A 20,212-nucleotide genomic window follows, 5' to 3' on the forward strand; every position below is an offset into this window, starting at 1 on the left:
GGGAGGCTGACTATCCCGCATCGTAAGAGACGAGCTGAACATGCCCCGTATTATTCCCGACTGAGACTGGGCCTCGCACCGAGTCGTGTGTGAACCACTATCGGAGAAGGAGAGACAGTAACTGGACTCCGGAGTAGATAGTTGAGGCTTTGGGGCGCACCCTGGCCTAAACGGGACTAGCGGCACCACATAGCAGCCTTAGGCAGCCGCAGGTATCCGCTCGGCCCAGAAAGGAAAGCGGATTAGTTATGGGGAGTGACTTATTCATCTAATTATTATCCACGAGCCATTCGATTCCCACCCCTCCGCCATCTTCGTCCCCTGTTGCCTTCCCCTCTTCTGATTGCTAGTTTACTTGTTTAATTCCCCGGGATTTGCTATCACTGCCTGTTTATCTTTACACCCGTTCTTGCCCTTCCTCCCCTGTCCCTCTTTTGCGTGGTCCGGGGTTGAACTGGTGTCGATTCTCGGTCCTTCCTTGCCGACACCTCGGGTTGAGTCGTCAAAAAGTCTGCATGGGCGATATCGGTGCATGGTCTCCTACGTAAGTCCCTTGCTCTGTCCCGGAGATCCTACAAGTCCAACTTTGGATGTTGAGACTGGCGGGGACCTTGGATGCCCTCGTGGGCGGTCTCCTCCAAACTCTGTGTGGTTCCGGGTGCCAGCGTTGGGAAACATGACAACTGACTTGTGGGTGCCAATCCAGTGCGGTCAAGGGTCATCTCCGTATTGCTCCCTCCACCCCCCTCCCTCTTCCTTCCGTATTCACGCCGACCAGACGGAACTGGTTATAGAGTATCGTGTGGGGGAAAGGTTGGCCATCGAGGACTTATAACAAAATTAATTGGAGGGAAGGGTTGTCTTTAAATCAAAGCAAAAGGGACCATCCGGGGAACGTTGCCGGGTTGGGCTACAAGGAGGCAAACCGCCATTCGGCTGTGGTTGTGGAGGTCGAGAGAGAGAGCCGAGAAACTGCCATCATGACTGCTACTCTGAGTATGTATTTTACCAAGGATGTCTGTTCCTCCGGGGAAGTAGCGTCTGGCCTTGTCGGTGCGTACAATTGACGGGTTGTCCCTCGATGGTGGATCCGCAAATTCCTGGGCGGATCTAGAGTTCAGGGTTCTGCTGGCTGCTCAGTTGCTGATACTGCTCACCTGCAGATGGGATGTTTAATTCGGCCCCAGATACACCGTCCCCTGTCTACCCGGATAGGCTCATCCGCCCTCTGCCCAAGCGTACCCTCCGCTCTCGCCTGTCCTCTGAAGCGGCCGAGTCGATCCTCTTCCCACCGGCCCCTCCTGCCACCCAGCTGTTCTACGGAACCTCTGTGGACAGCGCAGACATTGTAAATGACACCAAAGTGTATGTGCAACAGAGCGACGGTCGCGACCAAAGCCCGGAGCGTGACCATCTGCCGTATGAGAATGGGGTGGAGTTGGAGAGCGGTGATGAGGACGGGCCCGTAGTTGTGCGTCGAAGTGCTGGTTTCCGCGGGTCGTCATTGTCCCCCTCCGCCGCCTCCAGTGCCCCCCCTCAGACGCTGCCCAGCAACAGTGAAGGGCCTCAAGTGAAGTCCTCTTCGGCGGGTCCCGATGGGTACGATGCGTTTGAGAACACCAACAACAAGAAGAAACGCAAAATTCCTACACCAGGCAACCTCAGCAGTCACCACTCTACCCTCTCTCCAGAGTTCTCCAGCATGGGCCTTGCGACGTCTTTTCAGTCCCCTTCCACTGCTGGCGAAGGCAGCCATGTGAGTACCTTCTATGGCACGGGCAGCCCCGCGTCTCCGATCTCCAGCGGCATGTCCGGCGCGGGACGAGGTCGCCTTGGCCGCCATCCGCAGCGTGGTAGCACGGGGAGGAACTCCTTGTCGCTTCATTCTCCCATCAGTTGGCCTCGCACCCCTACGCGGCGCGATGGCCTGTTGTCGTCCCCGGGAGGAGCAGGTACGTTTCTCTTGTGTGTCTTACCGAGTGTTCCGGCTTCGCTTACGCACGTCTAGGTGACTCGGCTCCGAAACCAGACCAGGGTATAATTTCCGCCGCTATCGCAAATGCCGCTGCTTCAGCATTCTCCTCACCCCCTCCTGGACCCGGCCATGTCAGCATGCTCGAACGACAAACGCCTACGCCGACCAAGACCCAGTTCACATTCACATGCGAGTCGGATTCATCGAAGGGAATGGCCCTGCAGGCACAGAACGCGTACCCTGCTCCTCACCGTTCACCCAGTGCTCTCACTGCGGCTGTCCAGAGCCAGCGGGGATACTCACAAGGCACCCAGACAATCCCAAACGCTTCCTCACAAGTCAACTCTTCAGGGGCATCTCAACAGTCACAGCACTCGCAACAGCCGCAACTACAAATTGCGGGAACTGAGCCTGCGCCCACGGGGAGGAAGAAGAAGCGCTCTCCGGGTAGCATCTATGCTCTGGCCGCGCGTCAACGCAAAATCCAGCAGCAGTATGCCAACCTTCACCACCCGCCCAGCCTCGAGGACATCTGGATCTGCGAGTTCTGCGAGTACGAGAGCATCTTTGGGCACCCGCCCGAGGCTCTCATTCGCCAGTACGAGATCAAGGATCGCAAGGAGCGGAAACGATTGGCGGAGAAGAAGCGATTGCTCGAGAAGGCCAAGATGAAGGGTCGTAAGGGCAAGAAAGCGACCAAGAACGCCAGCAAGCACGCAGCGGCTCAGCACGCAGCCTATGACCAGGGATACGACCGGGCGTCCGTGGATCATTCTTCAACCGGAGGACCAGGGGTGCATGATGACGAGTATTTAGGCAATGAGTACGAGGACGAGGGAATTCCAACCCCACCTCCAGCGCCTCCAAGTTCAGTCAAAACTGCACCACCGCCAGGGCATCCGCCTAAATTAGCTGCTGCAACAGGGTCGGGCGCTAAGAGTGCAACGGACGGCGGGACAAGGCCGCCCTGACCATGGAGCAACGGCTATCGTGCTAGCGAGCGGTGATAGGCCGTTGCTCACTCTTCCTTTCGGTTTTCCCTTCTTTGTCTGTTCCTGTTTTAATGCATGTTTTCTTCTATCTTCAACCATTAATCTTTTCTTTCTATTTCCCTTCCACTGCATGGTTGAGTGTTAGCCTTCTGCTTTTCTTTTTTCCCATCACTTGCATGAATGAATCCCCGCTCCGGTCGATGAATGTCACGTCAGCGTCGCACATGAATATTTCAGGTTCAGGTTGGAATTGTTGAGCAGCATCAATGCATATTGGAGAATGTCATTGGAGCACGGATAGAGAGAGAGAGAGAGAGAGGCCGATGGACGGACGGATGAGAATCAGGGGGGTTTCGATGTCTCGGTATTATGCATGCAGAGAGAACATGGATGGATGGTTGGGCGATAGTATCTTAGTCCGTAGCGCTAATGTATGTAGATCAGATCCCATGGCGAGAGACGCAGGAGAGAAAGAAAGGAATCCATGTTCTGGTCTGTTGAAGATCGATCCCTCCACTTGCCGCCAAGCGTAACCCCAAATATCCTTCCCAACCAACCCCCGTCCAATCTTCTAAAGTCCAACGAGGGCACGGCGCTTCGCCCACCAACCATACAACCACTCACCCTATGACCACCAGATTTGCCGTCTCTCTGCAGCCCTGAAACCTTGATTGCATGAATTGGCGCGCGCTACACAGATGTCAATCCGTCAGTCAATCAGTAAATAACTGCCGCTTCCAGGAATAGCAAGTTTCAGCCCAGCGATACGAACTACCCTTGCCAGTGTGTAATTGGATGGGGCTGGCTTCTGCTGAAGATGTTGACGATGATAAAAATAGATGTACTAGGTGTCTTGGTATTGGGTTCATGGTTATATAAGGAGTGTACTAGAAGTTATCTTAGTTTGAATTGTTCAGCAGCAAAAAAGCATTCTTTATCCTTTAGTATTCATCTCTCTCTCTCTCTCTATTCCTCTTTCTTTGAGTCTCCTTTGTTCGAGTACAATCTATCTATATCATTGTTTCATTGAACGATCACTACTACTACTATCATTGCCATCGTTCTTCTCTCTTTGATATCCATCCTTCTACTACATACATACATACATACCACTACTCGTTCTATACATATTTTGATTGACCGTGATATTATCTTGCGCTGGCGCAATAATCTCCCACCTCAACACATACATTCACATACCACATACCACACACACATATCTATACATCTCATTTTCTTCCGTGAACACATCATATCAAACAAAATGTACCTCCTCGCCTTCCGCCTCATCCGCCGTATCTTCAAATCCAAATCCAAAAACCAAAACCAAACCCCCGATGGCATCAACCTCGACTACCCACCACCTCCTCCGTCCAATATACCCCGCCGCCCACGTCTAAAGCACTACACCGAACTTTTCTTGCACATCCTGCAGGCTGTCTTCGCTCTAACAACCATCGTCCTCTACGGGATCGATATCCACCATGCGCACGAAAAGTCCCAGTCCGCTGATGCACGCTGGGTGTACGCCATTGTGACGGGGATGATGGGGTGCGGAACGGCGCTGTTCTACCTTGTTATGATGCATTGGGTATTGAAGACAAGAACGCCGTTGGCGATGCGCGAGAGGTGGAATTTGCCGCTGTTTGTGTGGGAGGCTGTGTTGTGTGTGTTTTGGTTGACGCTGTTTGGGATCTTTGGGAAGATGTATATCGGGGATTATGAGGATAGTAGTGAGGTGACTAGGATGAGGCATGCGGTTTGGGTGGATTTGGTGAATCTGCTGCTTTGGGTTGGGACGGCGCTGTGGAAGGGGATGAGGTGGTGGAGGGGGCAGAGAGGGGTGTTTGGGGTTGATGGGGTTGAGGAGAAGCAGGAGGGGGTGTAGATGGGATTGATTGTTTGGGGTGGAAGGGTGATTATTTGGGAAAGGGAAAGGGCATGAGGGAGGGAGGGAGGGATATGAGAAGAGGAATGGATGGGACAAGGAGATGGATGGAAGAGTATTGTTGCATAATTCTTGTATTTTGTATTGAGCACTGAGTGCATGCACCGACGCACGAGTAATGTCTTGAGATCTTAGAAAATGGCTGTGAATCGCATATTGTAACCTTCGTCCTGCTCACTCAGATGAGTTGTCAGCACTCATTTTTCTTTTATCATACTACTCTCTAATCTCTTCAATAACCTCTTCCGTCTCTTGCTGACCCTCTTCTACCCCCTGCTGTCGACTTTGCTCGATCATCACACTAAGCTGACTTTGTCTGCGTGGCATCGTAAAGGTGGTCAACACTGGAGGCACTTCCTCTTCCGTACTGCCCTGACTGTCAGTTGAAAACGAATCCTCATAGTTTGAAGGCCTTTGGAAAGGAACGGCAGAGCTTGGAGCCGTGGACACCTTTCCGTGTGAATCCCCAAACCGGGATGGAGATGTGTCATTAGTGACCGTGCTGCTAGATTCAGCCCGTACTGGTTTGGGTAGTATTGCCTTGGGTTCGGTCTCTGGCTCAGGTGAACCTAGAGAAGAAACCAGGACTTGTTCCCGGCGTACTCGATCCGAGAATTGCTTTCGGAAGTTCTTGTCAACAAGTTTCATGCTGGATGGTTGCTCGTAGTTGTCCGCCGACAGATATCGTGCATCATAGCGGCGACATCCAGTAGCTGAAAAAAAATTGGGTTCGGGTAGGGAAGGTTCGACTGAATAGAATGCTCTTCGACGTGGAGGTGGCGGCTTAACATATGCCACTTCTGGTCGTTCCGTGTCAAGAAGCTCTCTGAGATCGGATAAGAACAATTCTGGGAGTTCCGGGGATCTTTCAACTTGGGCTCTTTCTTCCTCGGCCGGGTCTTTCTCGAGTACGTCTTCTATAGAGAGGCCTTTACCGGGAAGCTCGTTCTTTGTGTCTCTTGGGGATACGGCAAGGTCTGAACGAGGTTCGCTATGGCTTCTCGACAATGGCACCGTTTCAATAAGTTCATATGCATCAACGGTAGCCTTCGACGCACTCCCAGATGCTTGAATTGGTGGGCTTTGGGCATAATCCAGAGTCAGCTGCGGTGGGTCTGGTGGTGGACTTTGGGCACGGGTTGAACTGGTACCAGACGACTGCTGTGAGGACTTGCGTCGCATTATCACAGGCCGACGCTTGCTACTCTTTGCCTTGCTTGCCACAAAAACCGCCTTCTTCTGCGTCTGTCGGGGCGCAGTGTCTCCCATTGTAGGCACTGGTGGAGGAACCGGCGTAGGGGGATTCGAGGGTTTGCGAGTTGTACTCTGACCATCAATGCCCGTCAGGAGCAGACGAGTTGTTTTATGTGTTTCTCCGCTGGAACTTCCGTTTCGGGGCTTCTTGAGTATGGGGTGAAGTGGTGCCTTCCCGTTATTAACGCCCGGCCTCCCCGAGGGCCCTTCACGATTCCCCTTGGATGACTGAGCTGCTTTGGCTGCCTGTACAAGTTAGCACAAGTTGCCATCGATGTCAACGTAGGCCGCGCATCAGCCGTGCGATATTCCTCACCTTGCTCAGCTGCACCAGACTAAATGGGTTGGGCTCGGAAATACGTAGGAACAAGCTGGCCAACGTAGATCCCAGGAGAGTATGGTTCAGACAATGACTCCCCCATATTCTCCAGAAGAAGTTCTCCAGCCTATATCCCACGTCGTCATCATGCGCTGATGGATTGGCAGTGTATACTATTGCGCTATGAGACACGTTACATTCGAGACAAGGGAAGGTGCGGACAAACCCACCTTTCCAAAGCTGCACGACATCCCCAATATGCACTGGACCCACGCCATCCAACTCTGTTGATACCTTTTTTGCCGTAGTTAGCAAGCCTTTGGGGAGACTTTCCATGGTGAGAGATGCCAAGGCTGCAGTCTAGCTCAGAAGTAAGTAAGAGCCCCAACTCAGCTACATGATCGAAGGAACAACTAGGCTGAAGGGTCGCATGTGAGAGAATGTTGAGGTCAGTACCAACAGCACTGCCCGGTAGATGCTGTCAGTGTTGCGTCTGGCGGTGAATTGAGGGGCAGGGTCTCCCGCCAAACGCAGGGGGGAGGAAAAGGAATCCTCCAGGAGGTAATCGATCGCGATAAATGGCTGGTAACAAGAGGGAGGACAGGCCAGCGAGCAAGCGAGTCAGGGGAGATTCTTTTGTATTTGAAGACGGCGTTGGTTGGTGGGCGGGACTGGGGGAGAGATCAGCTGCAAGGGCAGGAGCGAAGACACGCCGGAGATCTTCAGCCTGCAGGCTTAATAGTCGTTGAGGCAAAACATGGCCGCGTCCAGGTGACCCTGCCAGGCCCCATCCAGGCAACATCATCTCCCCTCTTTCCCCCATTCATCAACCCACTCCCCCATTCATTCACTTGCGCCGCGCTGACTGCAGCCTGCAGGTCTGCATTCCCCAGGGGGAGGTCAAAGTTGACCTGTCCGTTTTGCTGCCTTACCCCGGAGCTTGCCGATGCTGCCCAGTGGATGGGAACAAAAGAAACCATCCGAGACAGCACAGGCCATCATGACAATAGTGCCCAAATGGGTGGATCCCGCACCTCAAATCCAGTGGACTAGAAGTGGTACTGACCCAAAGCACAAATGAGTCGTCACAGAAAGATGGATCACACTGTTCGTAACCATGGTCACCAGCAGCATCCAGCGAAGACGGATGGAACCAGTGCTGCTGTTCATTTCGTCGGATTTCCCAGCAAACATCACGACACCCGCTGTTAGCGCCCCCCCGTGACCAACGGCATTCTAAAGAACTCCCAATCGGAGGGCCCCGATTGGCTTCACGGGGCCGATCCTCTCTCCCTCATACTCCGGGTTGCCATCGTTCAAGGGGCTACACTGGCAAGGATTCAGAAAGAACAAACCGACAGCCGACGATTCGTTGGACCCCCTATATATGACTAAGCTATGCGCAGGGTGGGAGCAAACATTGCAATAGAACACAGCGGCCAACTCGAGGACACCGCATGGCCCAAATTCCCTGCAGGGACTGGCTCCACAGTCTCTTTGTTCTACAACACCCGTTCCTACACGAGATGAAGTCAGCTTACCTCGCGCCATCTATGTATCACCACCAACATGTCGATTCACTCGCATTGGATTTGCGTCATCCGCGCAGTGTTACCCGGATTCGAAGCAATGCTGAGAGCTCTTCCCGAAGGGATGAGAGTAATCCTCCTCTCGCGGTAAGCTGACAGCCACCCGGCGACGAATCTGCAAGATGATTCACACATATTCTCCGCTTAGGAGTCTCTGAGGAATGCAAGCCATCCCCACTGGCACCAATGGGCTTAAATTAGGCGAAGTTTATTGGTCTGTAATCTGAGTTGACGTAGTCCCAGGCTTGACCAAATCTTCCATTTTCTAACAGATCAATCCTCCCCTCACTTATGAAATCATATTGCGACTTATACTTTCCAACAAGACAGGATTGTCATCATTCCACTTATGCCCTGCGCAGATCATACATTCCGATCAGCTCGATTTGCCGATCTGATAACGACTGAAATTGTCCTCTTCACAAATCCACTATTCAGGAAAAGCTTCCATGATAAGCTTCATAGTTTCGTCATAAAGTATAACGCCGACATAAAGGTACTTGCGGCTGTCGACTGTCAGTGTCTCCAAAGCATTGAAAACCTTTCACATATATTCGATACATGACGTAGCATGACCACAAGCCACAAAGCCAGTCACATATAAGATTAGCCCACATGCCACGAACAAGAATGCCCAGATTGTGAGGAATGGGCATTGCCCACTTTAAGGCTCGGGCCGTAAGTATTCAGTTCAATCTACAGGGATGTTTTCTTGGTAGCCCGCTCGGAAATTACAAGCGCCATGCTTTAGAGCCAGAAGATGAAGGCAGACCTAGGAACAAACTCGGTTTGAAATTGCATATGAAGGTTACATGTGTCTATTTCCACTGCAACGCACTACTCCTCTACAGTAAGATTTACTCCATCCACTCCTGTGCGAAATCCAGTCGAGACAAAGGATCCACATGTCCGGCCGCCAGCGAAGCGTACCGCCAGACATCAGGATACATATCCACCCTATCCGAGATCTGCAAACTTTGGTTTGCGAATGTAAAAAGCACCTTCAGCCGCACGGAATCTGTCTCAACCGAATCCTCGACGAGTCGCTGAAACAAGGCGGCTACATAGTCGATCTCTTCACCTGTGAGTGGCCCTGTCTCATATGCGGCTGTTCCATCCAGAAGGCAGATAACTTGCACATTAGGAGGAATCTGCAGAATTAGTCGTCTGAATAGTTCGCAAAGTGCTTTTATGTTGTTGCTCTCACAGGCGTTGAGGAACCCTCTCCCCAGAAATTGTAGGCTCGGCGTGGCAAGCTTGTCGCTGAAAAGGAGCTGGGTGATGAGACTTCGCATCATTCCTGTCGGGCCGCTGAGGTCCGGATCTCCGTCTTCGTCGTGTAGCGATGCAAAGAAGAAAAGAGGTAGACAGTCTGGACTGCTTATCAGGCTGTATATGAGTGTTGAAACAAATATTGACATGGGAGTGACCATTATTGCTGGACTGGTATCTAGACGGGCGTCTACTAGGAGGAGTGATGACTGTGGGGACCGAAGCCATTCAGTGAACTCATCCGTTCTGGCGAGCCATCGCACACGTCCGAGATAGGAAGATCTGAATTTACTGCCTTCTTGAAGAACAATCTCGAGGTCTTGAGCTGCGGTATGTGGTGAGACGCCCAGTATACCGAGTAGTTCGATTGGAGTGACTGTTGTAGATGCCGAGTCTCGAGAATTTGTACTGCTGAGCGAGATGGTTGATTGGAGAGCTTCATTCTCATGTGCCAGGTCCGAGTAGGCTGGCCAGAAGCAGTCAGTATTATAAGACGGCAATGCACATGAAGCGGTCTTACCACGCTGCAGGAGGAATATTTGACCCTGCTGGACTTCATACTGCTCCCGGGATTCTTTGCATAGGGCTTTGAACTCGTGTAGGAGCTCAGTCATTGCCTGTGCCCCAGATTGCTCTTTGTGAAAGGCAAAGACCTCTCGATACTCAGCTCCGACCTGCTTCTTCACTTCAGTGACTAGGTCTTTGATGTCGCTGCGAGCTCCTTGAAGCTCAGTATGGAGAGTCTGTATGTTGGTATTCGCTTCTAGACCCAAGCGATGCGATTCGCTGCTATGATAGGCCGTAGCAGCAGTGATCTTGACTTTCATGCGTTCCAATCGCTCTTTGATGGTTGCGAGGTAACGGTTCCAGTCAGAGAGTACCTGATCGACTGTGAGAGTCTCTCGGATTTTCAAGGTAAGGGACTCCGTGACCTTTCGATACCCTGAAATAAATGCCGTGAGCCAAAGAGAATTTTGGATTAATGATAAGGTGAACCTACATGGCTGTCTCTTTAGTAAGACATCAAGCAATCCCGGCAACGTCCTGACTAGAGTTCTGCAAAATTCCCTACACAATTCTTCGTCATCTGCAGTGGGGTTCAAGTAGTTATAGGCAGTCTGGATTGTCAGAACAGTCTCAGGAACGGTCTCAAATGCTTGCAAGATTTTGGCACGGTTTTCTACTCCTCGCTTCGCAGTCTAAGAATATAGTGTCAGCCAACACAGCCTGCCGCCTATCTGGTGAGATACAAAGCCAATTACCTCAAATACCAAACCTAACACCCCTTTGACTATACTCAGCCCGTATTCGTCAGGTATGACATCTTTTAACGGTGACAACATGCCAAGACCCTGGATTGCAGCAGAGGTATAGTCTTTGCGAGATGATGCCACATCCTTTGCTTCGTCTAATGTCTCCAGAACCATCTGCCAAGTGTAGTCATGGAACCTTGGCTCCTCCGGAGGCGCGATGGCATCATGATGCAATAAAAGGGTTTCAAGGTCTCTGGAGGTGCGTTAGGCCGTTTGTATTACAGATATTTACATGCATATGTGTGTTGCAGATAGTCACACCTGATTGTCGCCAGCTCGGCGGGGATGTATTTCTCTTGTTGCTCATTGAATTCGCTCTCCACCGCGAAGGCGGGGTGGAAGTCACGCCCCCGCTCCTCAATCCACGCTCGACTCTTCGCCGTCCCGCTCTTGTCCGCTGGGAGCGACTTTGGTTTCCGGCGACCATGGAAGAAGTGTGTCATACCGCGTGTTGTTATGCATCCAGATGAAGACCTCCATGATCCTGCGGCTCCCTGATGAATGATATGTAGAGATGGGGTGGGACGTCTGTGAGTCTGTCCTCCGTGCTCTGGCCCTCTGCACGAGTCAAGCTACCGTCAGACCTCCTGCCTATGTTTGCTTTTAAATACGAGTTCCATAAGCCCTAGTGGTCGTATTTTCTATGCCCACCCAATCGATGAATGACAGGTGTGAGCGATTAACAATCAGCGCAATCAAACCATGTGGTTAATGCATTTGTGAAGGAGGTGCTAGGACGGCTTGGCCCCTGACGAAATCCTTCGTGAGCACTAGTATAGATCCCGCGTCCGGTGACTCGTCGCACTGAGCTCAGGAATCCACTGATTCATCCTATCATTCTCTTCCATTTCTGTAGCCGCTTTCGCAGCGCGGCCACTTCCGCCCTTTCGACCTGATACGAAGCATTGAAGATCCCTGATAACGAGGTTATAAATCAGTACGAGCGATGGCGGGGGTAAAACCATTTCGAAGCTTTCTCAGCCAGAAAAGATTGTATGAAGGCTTAGGGCACATCTGCGTGCTATGGAGGCCATCAATCCCTCAGCGCCTCCGGAACGTATGCCGGTGACAGAGGACGGTATGGATGCGGTTGAAGCAGTGGAAAGACCAGGGGACGCGACTGAACAGCAGGAGGCCAGTACCCAGACTGTTCAAGAAGATTTTGAGGAGCAGAATACTCATCGTGAAGATACCGAAGGAGAAGATGATGATGATGGTAATGATGCTGATGATAATGATGATGATGGCGATGATGACGACGACAGTAACGACGACACAACAGACGATGAAGCGGAGAGTAAAGCTGATGATGACTCCTGGCTCAATGGATCCGCATTCAACGATCGGAAAATAAACGTGGGCGTGAGATACTATGATTACCCATCCTTCATGAACCGGTCAGTGGACGATGATGCAGATTTTACGATCGAAGCTCTGATCGGTACTTCCGACTGGTGGAAGGACTTGGAACGGGAAAAGAAAAGGCGCGCTGCGAACCCATCACCGTGGACTGAGACTGACGAGGTGGCACCGCCGACGGAAGGAGTTGCTGAGACTTTGCAACTCCAACGTGTGAGAATCCGCTCTCCAGAGATACTTCGTCGTCTTTCTGAGCTTGGAGAGTGGAACGAAAGCAGCATGGTTCCCCCAAAATCCGATTGCGTATTCTGCCGTCCGTTTCACGCTCTTGCCTACTTCAATGGTGAAATGAAAAAGCAGCTGGAGCAATTAGAGTCTGATTTAGAAGATTCAAAGACAAAGCACAGCTCCTCGGACGATAATGAATCGGTTAGTTCGCAAAAAACCTCCGACACTCGCATCCGAGATGAACTACGATGCTATGTTACTTTTGTGGAAGAGAAAATTCAACCTCTGTGGAAGAGATTCGAACATGTGACTAAGAATACTCCGAACAAAGTCAGATATGACGAGCTACCTTTCCTTTTCCGCCCGGGGGATCTTGTCTTTGTTCCATCTGTAGCTACCAGCTCGAAAGCCCGCCATCAGTCTGCTATTCAGAATGTATTTCGCCTGGCTTCCCTCCGACCCGAAGACCACATGTGGCAAACGGACCCAGGTGGCTGGTTTGTCCCGAACTCACTAGCAAGGTGGAGCATCTATTGCTTTGACCATGATGGAGATCAGTTGAAAGTTATATGGCAATCCCTAGAGGTCCCCCATTTCGCCGGCGAGCAAGATATTACTGCCTTGCCATGTTACCCTCTGCGATACCACCCCGATCATGCGACGATCCTTAAGATGCAGGTCGAGAGTGGAAAACTTTTCAAGGAACTTGTGAAACCGGAGAACAAACATCAATACTATTCTGGATGGAATCTCGCAACTGGTATCTTCAAAGAGAGCATGGAGCTCGCTGAGCCCGAACACATAGAAAGTGAGGTTATTATAGATGTTAAGGAAGCCTCACGATACGTTACTGAGACCTACCCCGCCGACACAAAACGTTATGAGGAGACATTTCATGATTCATGGGCCACAGTAGTGGATGAAAATGTCTCTTATCGTCTATGGAGAAAGGATGCGCCCCACTTCATCGAGAAAAACGAAAACTTGCTGGTCCGGGAAGACTATACATATGCAAAGGAAGCGCAAGCCTATATGAAGCAGAACCCATACATTGACAACAACGACACATTCTCGAAACCAACATGGTCCGATGAAGATCTGGCCCTTCTTCCTCGGAGAGTCCTCGGGTACGTCTTACGCGAGAGGAGGTTTACACGCTTGGATGTTCGCGGCTTTGATTTACGTCGGGTATCCGAAGAGAGGATTACACTAGACCATGTCCAGATAAAACCTGGACATCGGAGGATTATCCGATCGACTGTTTCTTCTCACTTTACCAAGATCCATCATGAACGGTCTCGGGATACTATACTGTATACCCCAGATATGATCCGGGGAAAAGGACGAGGTCTGGTGATCCTCCTGCACGGAGCCCCTGGGGTGGGTAAGACAGCGACTGCAGAGGCAGTGGCATTGGAGTTCGAGAAGCCTTTGTTTCCCATCACTTGCGGCGACCTAGGAATAACAGCGGACGCAGTGGAGAGGTCACTTAAAGACATCTTTCGATATGCCCATCTATGGGATTGTATTCTGCTACTGGATGAGGCAGATGTCTTTCTCACACAGAGAGATAGAACTGATGTTGAGCGGAACGCCTTAGTTTCAGGTATGCTTGTATATGAATCAATGTTTGAATGTTACTGACTCCAAATAGTATTCCTCAGAGTGCTAGAATACTACAGCGGCATCCTCTTCCTAACCACGAACCGAGTCGGGGCACTCGACGAAGCATTCCGCTCACGAGTACATCTGAGCCTCTACTACCCTCATCTAAGCAGTGAAGATACCATTTCCATCCTCTGCAGTAACCTCGCACGGCTCCCTCGAGCAGACAAGGTACCCAAAGGAACAACCATCGGCAACGGACATATTCACGTCATGGACAAAGAAATCATTGAGTTCGTCCGGTCGGAGTACGAGAAAACCTATAGAGTTCACAGACGTGGCCCTTGGAATGGTCGACAAATCCGCAACGCCGTACAAATTGCATCCTGCCTCGCCTTCTTCGATCAGCGAGAAAAGACCCCGGGCAATGACCTCCCGGTAGTTCTTACAGCAGAGCACTTCCGCACAGTTAACGACACGATCGAAGAATTTGACCGGTACCTAGTCAAAGCACGGCGTGCCGACGATCGTAAATTAGCCCACATAGAAGGGGTCCGATACGATGGCTATGAGTCTGGGCCTACACGGGAACCTGCCGTATATGACGGCTTCAGCGGTTACGAATCCGACCATGTCCCCGTTGAACGAGTTCCTCGACGTACTGCGCCAGCCCGCACCCCTCAGCGGCAATCACAATACGTTGGGTCCTCAGGTGGCCGAGTCGCACCTGGACGATACTCCGCTGGTCGGAAACGCGCAGTCATGGTAGAATCACAGCATTATGCGGAAGATGACTTTCTAGATGAAGATATGCATGCTCCAAGTCCGTCTACGAGCCGCAGAATTGATATTATGCCCAGCACACGTATGGAACCCCGTTCCAGGGCCCAACCTCGGACATTACCTCGGAAGGATGAGGATGTGTACGACGAGGAGTTATATCCGGATGTTGAAGATCATGTTGTGGAAGATGAGTACCGTCTTGCAGCGGACCCCGAGGCTCCGAGATCTGCTCCTCGCAGCGTGAAAAGGAGCCCCAGGTATACTGGTGATTACTCCCCGGTGCCTGCTCGCAGGACTAGAGAGGCGACACCCAGGGCCCAGCATCTAGAGGTGGAGTAGTGCATTTCCATATAGCATTTGTGCGCATAGCTATACTATTGTACACCTTCAGGTCATCCCTCTGTGAGGGCATTATCATCTATCATTTGAATACATATATTGCGTCATAAACCCATTTCCAATTTACCCCCGCGAACGTCAATATAATACCATGAATATATATTGACAGATCAACAATAATCATCAATCCTCCCCGCCCCAACCAACTGCATCATTTTCTCTCCTTCTGCAAAAACCAACAAATTATCCGACCCCTGCTCAAAAGCTGGCCAAGCAAAATAACTCCCATTATTCGGATTTGCTGCCGCATTCCCAACAGCCAGCCGCACCGGCCCCCGCGACGGATCCTCCGCAAATGAAAGCCACAGCGCTTCCATCGCGTAACTCACGTCCCACTCATACTGCGTAGAGGGCCCACCATACTCATAATGCGTACCGAAGAGAAGAGGGAGCTCCGAGCTATGGTAGGCTCCGAACCAAGGCAACGGGGAGATGTTGGAGAAGTTGCCTGCGTATTGGTACCTGTAGGTGGTGAGGTTTGCGAGGTTGCGGTTCTTGACTTCGTCTGCGACGGGGCAGGCAATGATTGATTCGGTTATGTTGAAAAGTGTGGATTTGCTGGGCCCGGTTGGGGTGAATGAGACGAAACCGGCGCCTTCGTTGGTGTTGCTTCCTGTTATTAAGGGCTGAAGGAAGGTAGGTTAGCTGGAGGTAATTGTCAAGGGTACTGGAGTTACTTACGATTTTGGCAATTTTGCCTTCGACTGCACGCTGGGTCCAGTTCGCGAAAGCGGTCTTGTTATCGATGGCTGGCTTGAATGATATAGATGGCGAGCCCGAGTATGTTGAGAGAGCGGTTTGTAGCTTTCGGGCGGATACGTTCCGCATGCAGCTGAGTTCTTCAGTGGATGATAGTTCATCGCAGCCTACGAGACTGGCTAGGAATGTGAAGTTGGTGTGTGCGTAGTCGTCGTTGTCTATTATACCTGGGGCACCTGAGTCGGCTATGAGAGCGGCTACAATGGGGTCTTCAGGATATCCGTATGAGTAGGCTGTCACGCTGCCTGCTCCGGCGGATTGACCCCACAGGGCGATTCGCGCGGGGTCACCGCCGAAGTTGGCGATGTTGGCTGCTACCCATTCAATGCTGGAGGTGTAGTGGTTAGCTTGGGGCTCATGTGGTTTTTTGAAGGGGTTGACTCACGCCATTCTTTGGTCGAGGAAGCCGACATTCTGCTCGGACAGCCCTTCCGCGTTGGGGAAGCCAAACACATTGACGCGATAGCTAGTATGGTGTCAGATTAGTAACATAGGCCAGCTTGGTAGAGTGAAGACTCACTTCATGATCACCACGATGTGGGACTGCGTCCGTTGCACCCATTTGTCGGGGATCTTGTACAGCGACGCTTCCCCTCCACTCGTGAACCCACCTCCGGGGATGTAAAGCAGCACTGGCAGCGGACGCTGTTGAGATTGAATGTTCTCAATACGAGGTGCCCAGATTGACAGGTATAGACAGTCCTCTGAGTCCCCTCCACTGATGAGAAACCCCGTTTCATAGGTGGTGTAGATTGTAGAGCTATTGCTTGTCTGCTGGATACATGATGAGGGCAGTGCAAAAGCATTGACGGTACCATTAGGCTGTTTCTTCACGGGACTGCTAAAGCGGAGGTCACCAACTGGTGGCTCTGCAAATGGAACACCAAGGAATTGTCGAACATCAGGAGCTGTCTGATTGAAGAAGCCTTGTATAGGGCCGCTGGAGGTTTGGACTAGGAGTCCTTCTCCATTTGTGTCTCTTGTAGCTGGAGAAGTGGGAACAGCTACGCCTTGGGTGACAAAAAGGGTTGCAATGACGCAGAGACGCAAAAGCATCTTGAAGTTGAGCATGAGTGGGGCGATTGCTCATCTTAGACGAGGGGGCGAAAAGACCACTGCTTTTATACCTTTTGATGAGGACCATGGTAGCCCCTCAGTTGCGCGGCAAAGCAATTTGACAGACGGCCAAGAACATTTGACCCCTCGTGAGGAGGCTAAATGATATAACGCCTCTCTCCTTCAGGGAAAGGGATAAGCCGCCAAATAGCTCACCGGATGGCCCTAGTTTGCGGGGCTGGAAATGCCGAAGTCGAGCTCACTCCATGTCTGGAGAATAAACATCCTGTGAACAACGTACCCAGAGGCTTCATGTTGCAGTTAAATGATGATTCAACAGCTCGCGATGCTGTAGCAGGCAGATCTCCACAAGCTGGTGGAAAAGGTGGTAGCGTTGGGGGGGTATCCACGGCTCATCATCTAGAAACTTCAGGCTCGCATCGGCCCGTCTGCCTTACCTACCAAGAGATGGATGCACATTTTGCCCAGTTGATCTATGTAGAACAAATATTGCCGATATAGCATCATGAAGTCGCTTCAGTGAACCCCTGGCAGGACCCTGCTGGTGGAATGCGGAGGGGAACTGGGGTGTGCTTGCTTGCGGGGTAAACCTGGGGTAAACTTTCCCCCAACCGAGATACGCACTGATGAACATTGCCGCCTTGGCCCCCGGTTGAGCATTCTACCTCCGGACAAAGTCATCAGCCTTTTCAAACCCCGGGGGTATTTGATAGCGCAGGCGCCCAGTTCAACTCTGCCGGCCGCACATCGAAATCCGACTGAGCTAGGAAGTTGTCCGAAGGTTTACGGTGAAAATCAAGGGTTATGCATGGTTATATGCCCCAGTCATGCATTGTCCTCTGCAGCTTGGATGTGAAGGTTAGATGACGTGGGGATGTACACCATGAATATTCCTGGATAAAACTGTGGATTCTTCTTTTCATTTAGTAGATAACATCCACCAGCGCGACAATATGAATTGAGATACCAGGCGATGTGTTCACAAACAGACCGTTTCCACTCACAGACCTCAGCGCTGACCAGTCTCTGCCAACCTGGTAAATAAGCATGATATCATAAGGGACCAAGACAAGGCACATCAGTGGGTAATCGTTTTAAAATGCCGCCAAACAAAACAGACCATAATGGCTGCCTGCCATGAATACCTCAGGCACTACTCCGGTCTCTGACTTAACTTTCCTTATTCCGAAAAGCACCACTTCTCCGTATCCTTGACCCAAGCTTTACTGGATCGGGATTCCCCGCCTCAATGAGTGTCGTCCGGGTTGCCTGATTGAGAAGACCGCCCATTTCCACTCCAACAACAAAGAACCCCTGCTGGAAAAATGCCGGGTGTGTCGGCAAATTTTCAGAAGCTGCTCAACCTTTGCCTAGAACAACGCAAGCATGGAGGTGCATCCCGACTATTTTGACCTAGCAGCCACTTTTGTCAGTTGCTGTAGGTTTGGCGGATTGTCTAAGCTTGGAGGTCGCCATAATCTGAATTCGAATGTCCCCGCGACGTTGTCGCATTCAGTGCTATGGGGCTTTTTGACATACAGTATCATACAGACCAGCTTCCACATTATACGATCAATGGGCTGCTGGTAACACTCCGTAGGTTTGTTGTATTGCGGTTGTGTAACCATCCAGCAACAGCGGCGCTGCACAACGCATTGCTAAATATTGTTGCTCATGGAAATGATAAGACCGCTCATACAACAGTGAGTCTTAGACAGTCGTGTGCTGCGCTGCATTATGACAGAGGCTACTTGCGATATCGTATCATAATTGGTGATCAACGTTTCTACTTCGCCCACCAAGTTACCCATTTCTGACACTATAAAAGAAAAGGGCTTTGGCCGTGCCACCATTGCCGTCCATTGCCGGCATTTAAGCAGTAAAGGAGCATTAGGCTAAAATAAGGTACGTTCAGGAAAGGAGGAATCTGAAAGAAAAAGATCAATAGGGTCTTCCGGAAGAAAACCTTGCGAAACCTAGATGAAAGTACCTGAGAAGCAAGGCTGCTAGGCCACATGCTGGTCTCCGGTTATATGAACTACATCCTGTCTCCTACTTAATCTTCTCTAGTCATTATGAGTCTATCAGAACTCATTAGAACCCAGTAATTCTTCTAGGTTCATGAGCAAAAGGCTTTTCCAGTACATCATGAAAACCGGCCTCCTTTATACTAAGTGGAGACTAGAGCATGAGAAGATCAAGACGGCTAAATCTCGGACTTTGTGAGACAAAAATATTTCGCTTTCAGACTAGCACAGCCTAGATAGGTATAGCATGCACTGTATGGGATAATGGTGTTTACAGTGTTGCATGAAAGGGTAGGGGTTGGCGCTCAAAGATTTATCCACGGGGGTTGTGGTGCATGGCGCTTCACACTATCTCGGATTACATTGCAGTCGTACGTCTATAGTGTCTATTAGTGGTTGCATCCTGCATGTAGTACTCATGGTCTGACACTGAGTACATTCGCTCCCTTCTAAGACAATTGGACCTCCTCGGACTGAAGGGGCTCGGAGAAACCGCGATGGGAGTGGGTATAATTGATTCAGCCCATAGGGGTGCAAAATTACCGCCATCCCACGCCCAAAGCCTCAACATTAAGCTTGTCGGGTATTGGCAAGAACGGTTGAAACGGTCTTGGCGTTTCTGGACTGGCTCATGAGTCAAGCTGATGGAGGGCCTCTCCATGCATGATGACATTCTCTCGCAACCTAATGTTCGGAACTTGAATATGGCGACAATGAGAAAAAACTGTTACCACACATGACCTCGACTTTACAAGGGAGTGCTTGCTGACTCGAAAGTGCACACCGGAAAGATAAGCAATAAAACCCACAATTTCTTATACGCCCTGTAAAATAAGCAATTTCGCGGCACATCGGCAAAGTTAACAGGTAAGCTGGTTGGGCGCGCGATTATTAAATGCCTCGGTGGCGTTGGGTCATTCGACGGTAGGGAGAGTGCCACGCCGACAACAAGCAAGCTAAGCATTTCGAGACTCCATTGGAAAATCTCCGGGACAAGAAGGAGATCAGAATTTGACTCTCCGATCGGACCACTCGAATTGCCTTACGCTCCAGTTGCGCGGCTTGGCTGGTAGTAAGCCTTCCCACAATGGTGGGGAAAGTCCCGTGGAGTCACGCGGCCCCCCCAAATTCCAACATCAGCGCGCCATGACATCTTCCCTCCCATGGCCTGACCGCTCAGATGCATTCCCAGCTCACCTCACTCTGCTTTTTCAAGTTATTTTCTCTCTCTCACTAGGGCCCCTCGGATGCATCATGGGCCACTTTTGACTGGGTAAGTCCTCTGCCAGACTCTACTAGTTTATGATTTCATC

The 20,212-nt window shown here is 50.9% G+C and overlaps 9 protein-coding genes across 9 annotated transcripts; 4 read left to right on the plus strand and 5 right to left on the minus strand.

Moving 5' to 3' along the window:
* Window positions 1–308: 308 nt before the first annotated feature.
* On the minus strand, window positions 309–693 carry BDQ94DRAFT_143307 (uncharacterized protein). Its single transcript, XM_026766202.1, has one exon. It carries the CDS (start codon window positions 532–534, stop codon window positions 352–354), a length of 183 nt encoding a protein of 60 aa, XP_026626569.1. The 5' UTR covers window positions 535–693; the 3' UTR covers window positions 309–351.
* A 287-nt stretch (window positions 694–980) lies between these two features.
* Window positions 981–3,470, plus strand: BDQ94DRAFT_178587 (uncharacterized protein; the record flags this gene model as incomplete). The annotated part of the gene is made up of 3 exons (XM_026773153.1): window positions 981–1,053; window positions 1,164–1,952; window positions 2,009–3,470. 3 exons carry the CDS (start codon window positions 981–983, stop codon window positions 2,944–2,946), a joined length of 1,800 nt encoding a protein of 599 aa, XP_026626570.1. The 3' UTR covers window positions 2,947–3,470.
* An 841-nt stretch (window positions 3,471–4,311) lies between these two features.
* BDQ94DRAFT_143313 (uncharacterized protein) lies at window positions 4,312–4,959 on the plus strand. The gene has a single exon (XM_026766203.1). It carries the CDS (start codon window positions 4,511–4,513, stop codon window positions 4,853–4,855), a length of 345 nt encoding a protein of 114 aa, XP_026626571.1. The 5' UTR covers window positions 4,312–4,510; the 3' UTR covers window positions 4,856–4,959.
* An 87-nt stretch (window positions 4,960–5,046) lies between these two features.
* On the minus strand, window positions 5,047–6,824 carry BDQ94DRAFT_170165 (GATA-like domain-containing protein; the record flags this gene model as incomplete). Its single annotated transcript, XM_026771430.1, has 4 exons — window positions 5,047–5,085; window positions 5,156–6,415; window positions 6,486–6,661; window positions 6,719–6,824. The coding sequence occupies 4 exons, from the start codon at window positions 6,822–6,824 to the stop codon at window positions 5,047–5,049; spliced, it is 1,581 nt and encodes a 526-aa protein (XP_026626572.1).
* Window positions 6,825–7,827: 1,003 nt separating this feature from the next.
* Window positions 7,828–8,469, plus strand: BDQ94DRAFT_143317 (uncharacterized protein). The gene has a single exon (XM_026766204.1). It carries the CDS (start codon window positions 7,946–7,948, stop codon window positions 8,171–8,173), a length of 228 nt encoding a protein of 75 aa, XP_026626573.1. The 5' UTR covers window positions 7,828–7,945; the 3' UTR covers window positions 8,174–8,469.
* Window positions 8,470–8,509: 40 nt separating this feature from the next.
* BDQ94DRAFT_143318 (uncharacterized protein) lies at window positions 8,510–8,854 on the minus strand. The gene has a single exon (XM_026766205.1). The coding sequence runs from the start codon at window positions 8,731–8,733 to the stop codon at window positions 8,548–8,550; it is 186 nt and encodes a 61-aa protein (XP_026626574.1). The 5' UTR covers window positions 8,734–8,854; the 3' UTR covers window positions 8,510–8,547.
* BDQ94DRAFT_178591 (uncharacterized protein) lies at window positions 8,510–11,105 on the minus strand (the record flags this gene model as incomplete). Its single annotated transcript, XM_026773154.1, has 5 exons — window positions 8,510–9,815; window positions 9,870–10,292; window positions 10,350–10,548; window positions 10,612–10,855; window positions 10,924–11,105. 5 exons carry the CDS (start codon window positions 11,103–11,105, stop codon window positions 8,935–8,937), a joined length of 1,929 nt encoding a protein of 642 aa, XP_026626575.1. The 3' UTR covers window positions 8,510–8,934.
* A 553-nt stretch (window positions 11,106–11,658) lies between these two features.
* Window positions 11,659–15,130, plus strand: BDQ94DRAFT_178595 (uncharacterized protein). The gene is made up of 2 exons (XM_026773155.1): window positions 11,659–13,855; window positions 13,904–15,130. Exons 1-2 carry the CDS (start codon window positions 11,686–11,688, stop codon window positions 14,974–14,976), a joined length of 3,243 nt encoding a protein of 1,080 aa, XP_026626576.1. The 5' UTR covers window positions 11,659–11,685; the 3' UTR covers window positions 14,977–15,130.
* Window positions 15,131–15,146: 16 nt separating this feature from the next.
* Window positions 15,147–16,851, minus strand: BDQ94DRAFT_178597 (carboxylesterase; the record flags this gene model as incomplete). Its single annotated transcript, XM_026773156.1, has 4 exons — window positions 15,147–15,662; window positions 15,718–16,123; window positions 16,181–16,261; window positions 16,316–16,851. The coding sequence occupies 4 exons, from the start codon at window positions 16,849–16,851 to the stop codon at window positions 15,147–15,149; spliced, it is 1,539 nt and encodes a 512-aa protein (XP_026626577.1).
* Between the last annotated feature and the right edge of the window lie 3,361 nt (window positions 16,852–20,212).

This window comes from Aspergillus welwitschiae (genome assembly GCF_003344945.1).
Source record: "Aspergillus welwitschiae strain CBS 139.54b unplaced genomic scaffold BDQ94scaffold_15, whole genome shotgun sequence".
Taxonomy (NCBI): domain Eukaryota; kingdom Fungi; phylum Ascomycota; class Eurotiomycetes; order Eurotiales; family Aspergillaceae; genus Aspergillus; species Aspergillus welwitschiae.

Excerpts from the sequence above, each read along its gene's own strand:
- BDQ94DRAFT_143307 (XM_026766202.1), bottom strand. The coding sequence starts at position 534 with ATGCACCGATATCGCCCATGCAGACTTTTTGACGACTCAACCCGAGGT.
- BDQ94DRAFT_143313 (XM_026766203.1), top strand. The coding sequence starts at position 4,511 with ATGATGGGGTGCGGAACGGCGCTGTTCTACCTTGTTATGATGCATTGG.
- BDQ94DRAFT_143317 (XM_026766204.1), top strand. The coding sequence starts at position 7,946 with ATGGCCCAAATTCCCTGCAGGGACTGGCTCCACAGTCTCTTTGTTCTA.
- BDQ94DRAFT_143318 (XM_026766205.1), bottom strand. The coding sequence starts at position 8,733 with ATGCCCATTCCTCACAATCTGGGCATTCTTGTTCGTGGCATGTGGGCT.
- BDQ94DRAFT_178595 (XM_026773155.1), top strand. The coding sequence starts at position 11,686 with ATGGAGGCCATCAATCCCTCAGCGCCTCCGGAACGTATGCCGGTGACA. Across the intron at positions 13,856-13,903 it reads GCGGAACGCCTTAGTTTCAG|TATTCCTCAGAGTGCTAGAA; the intron begins GTATGCTTGTAT and ends GACTCCAAATAG.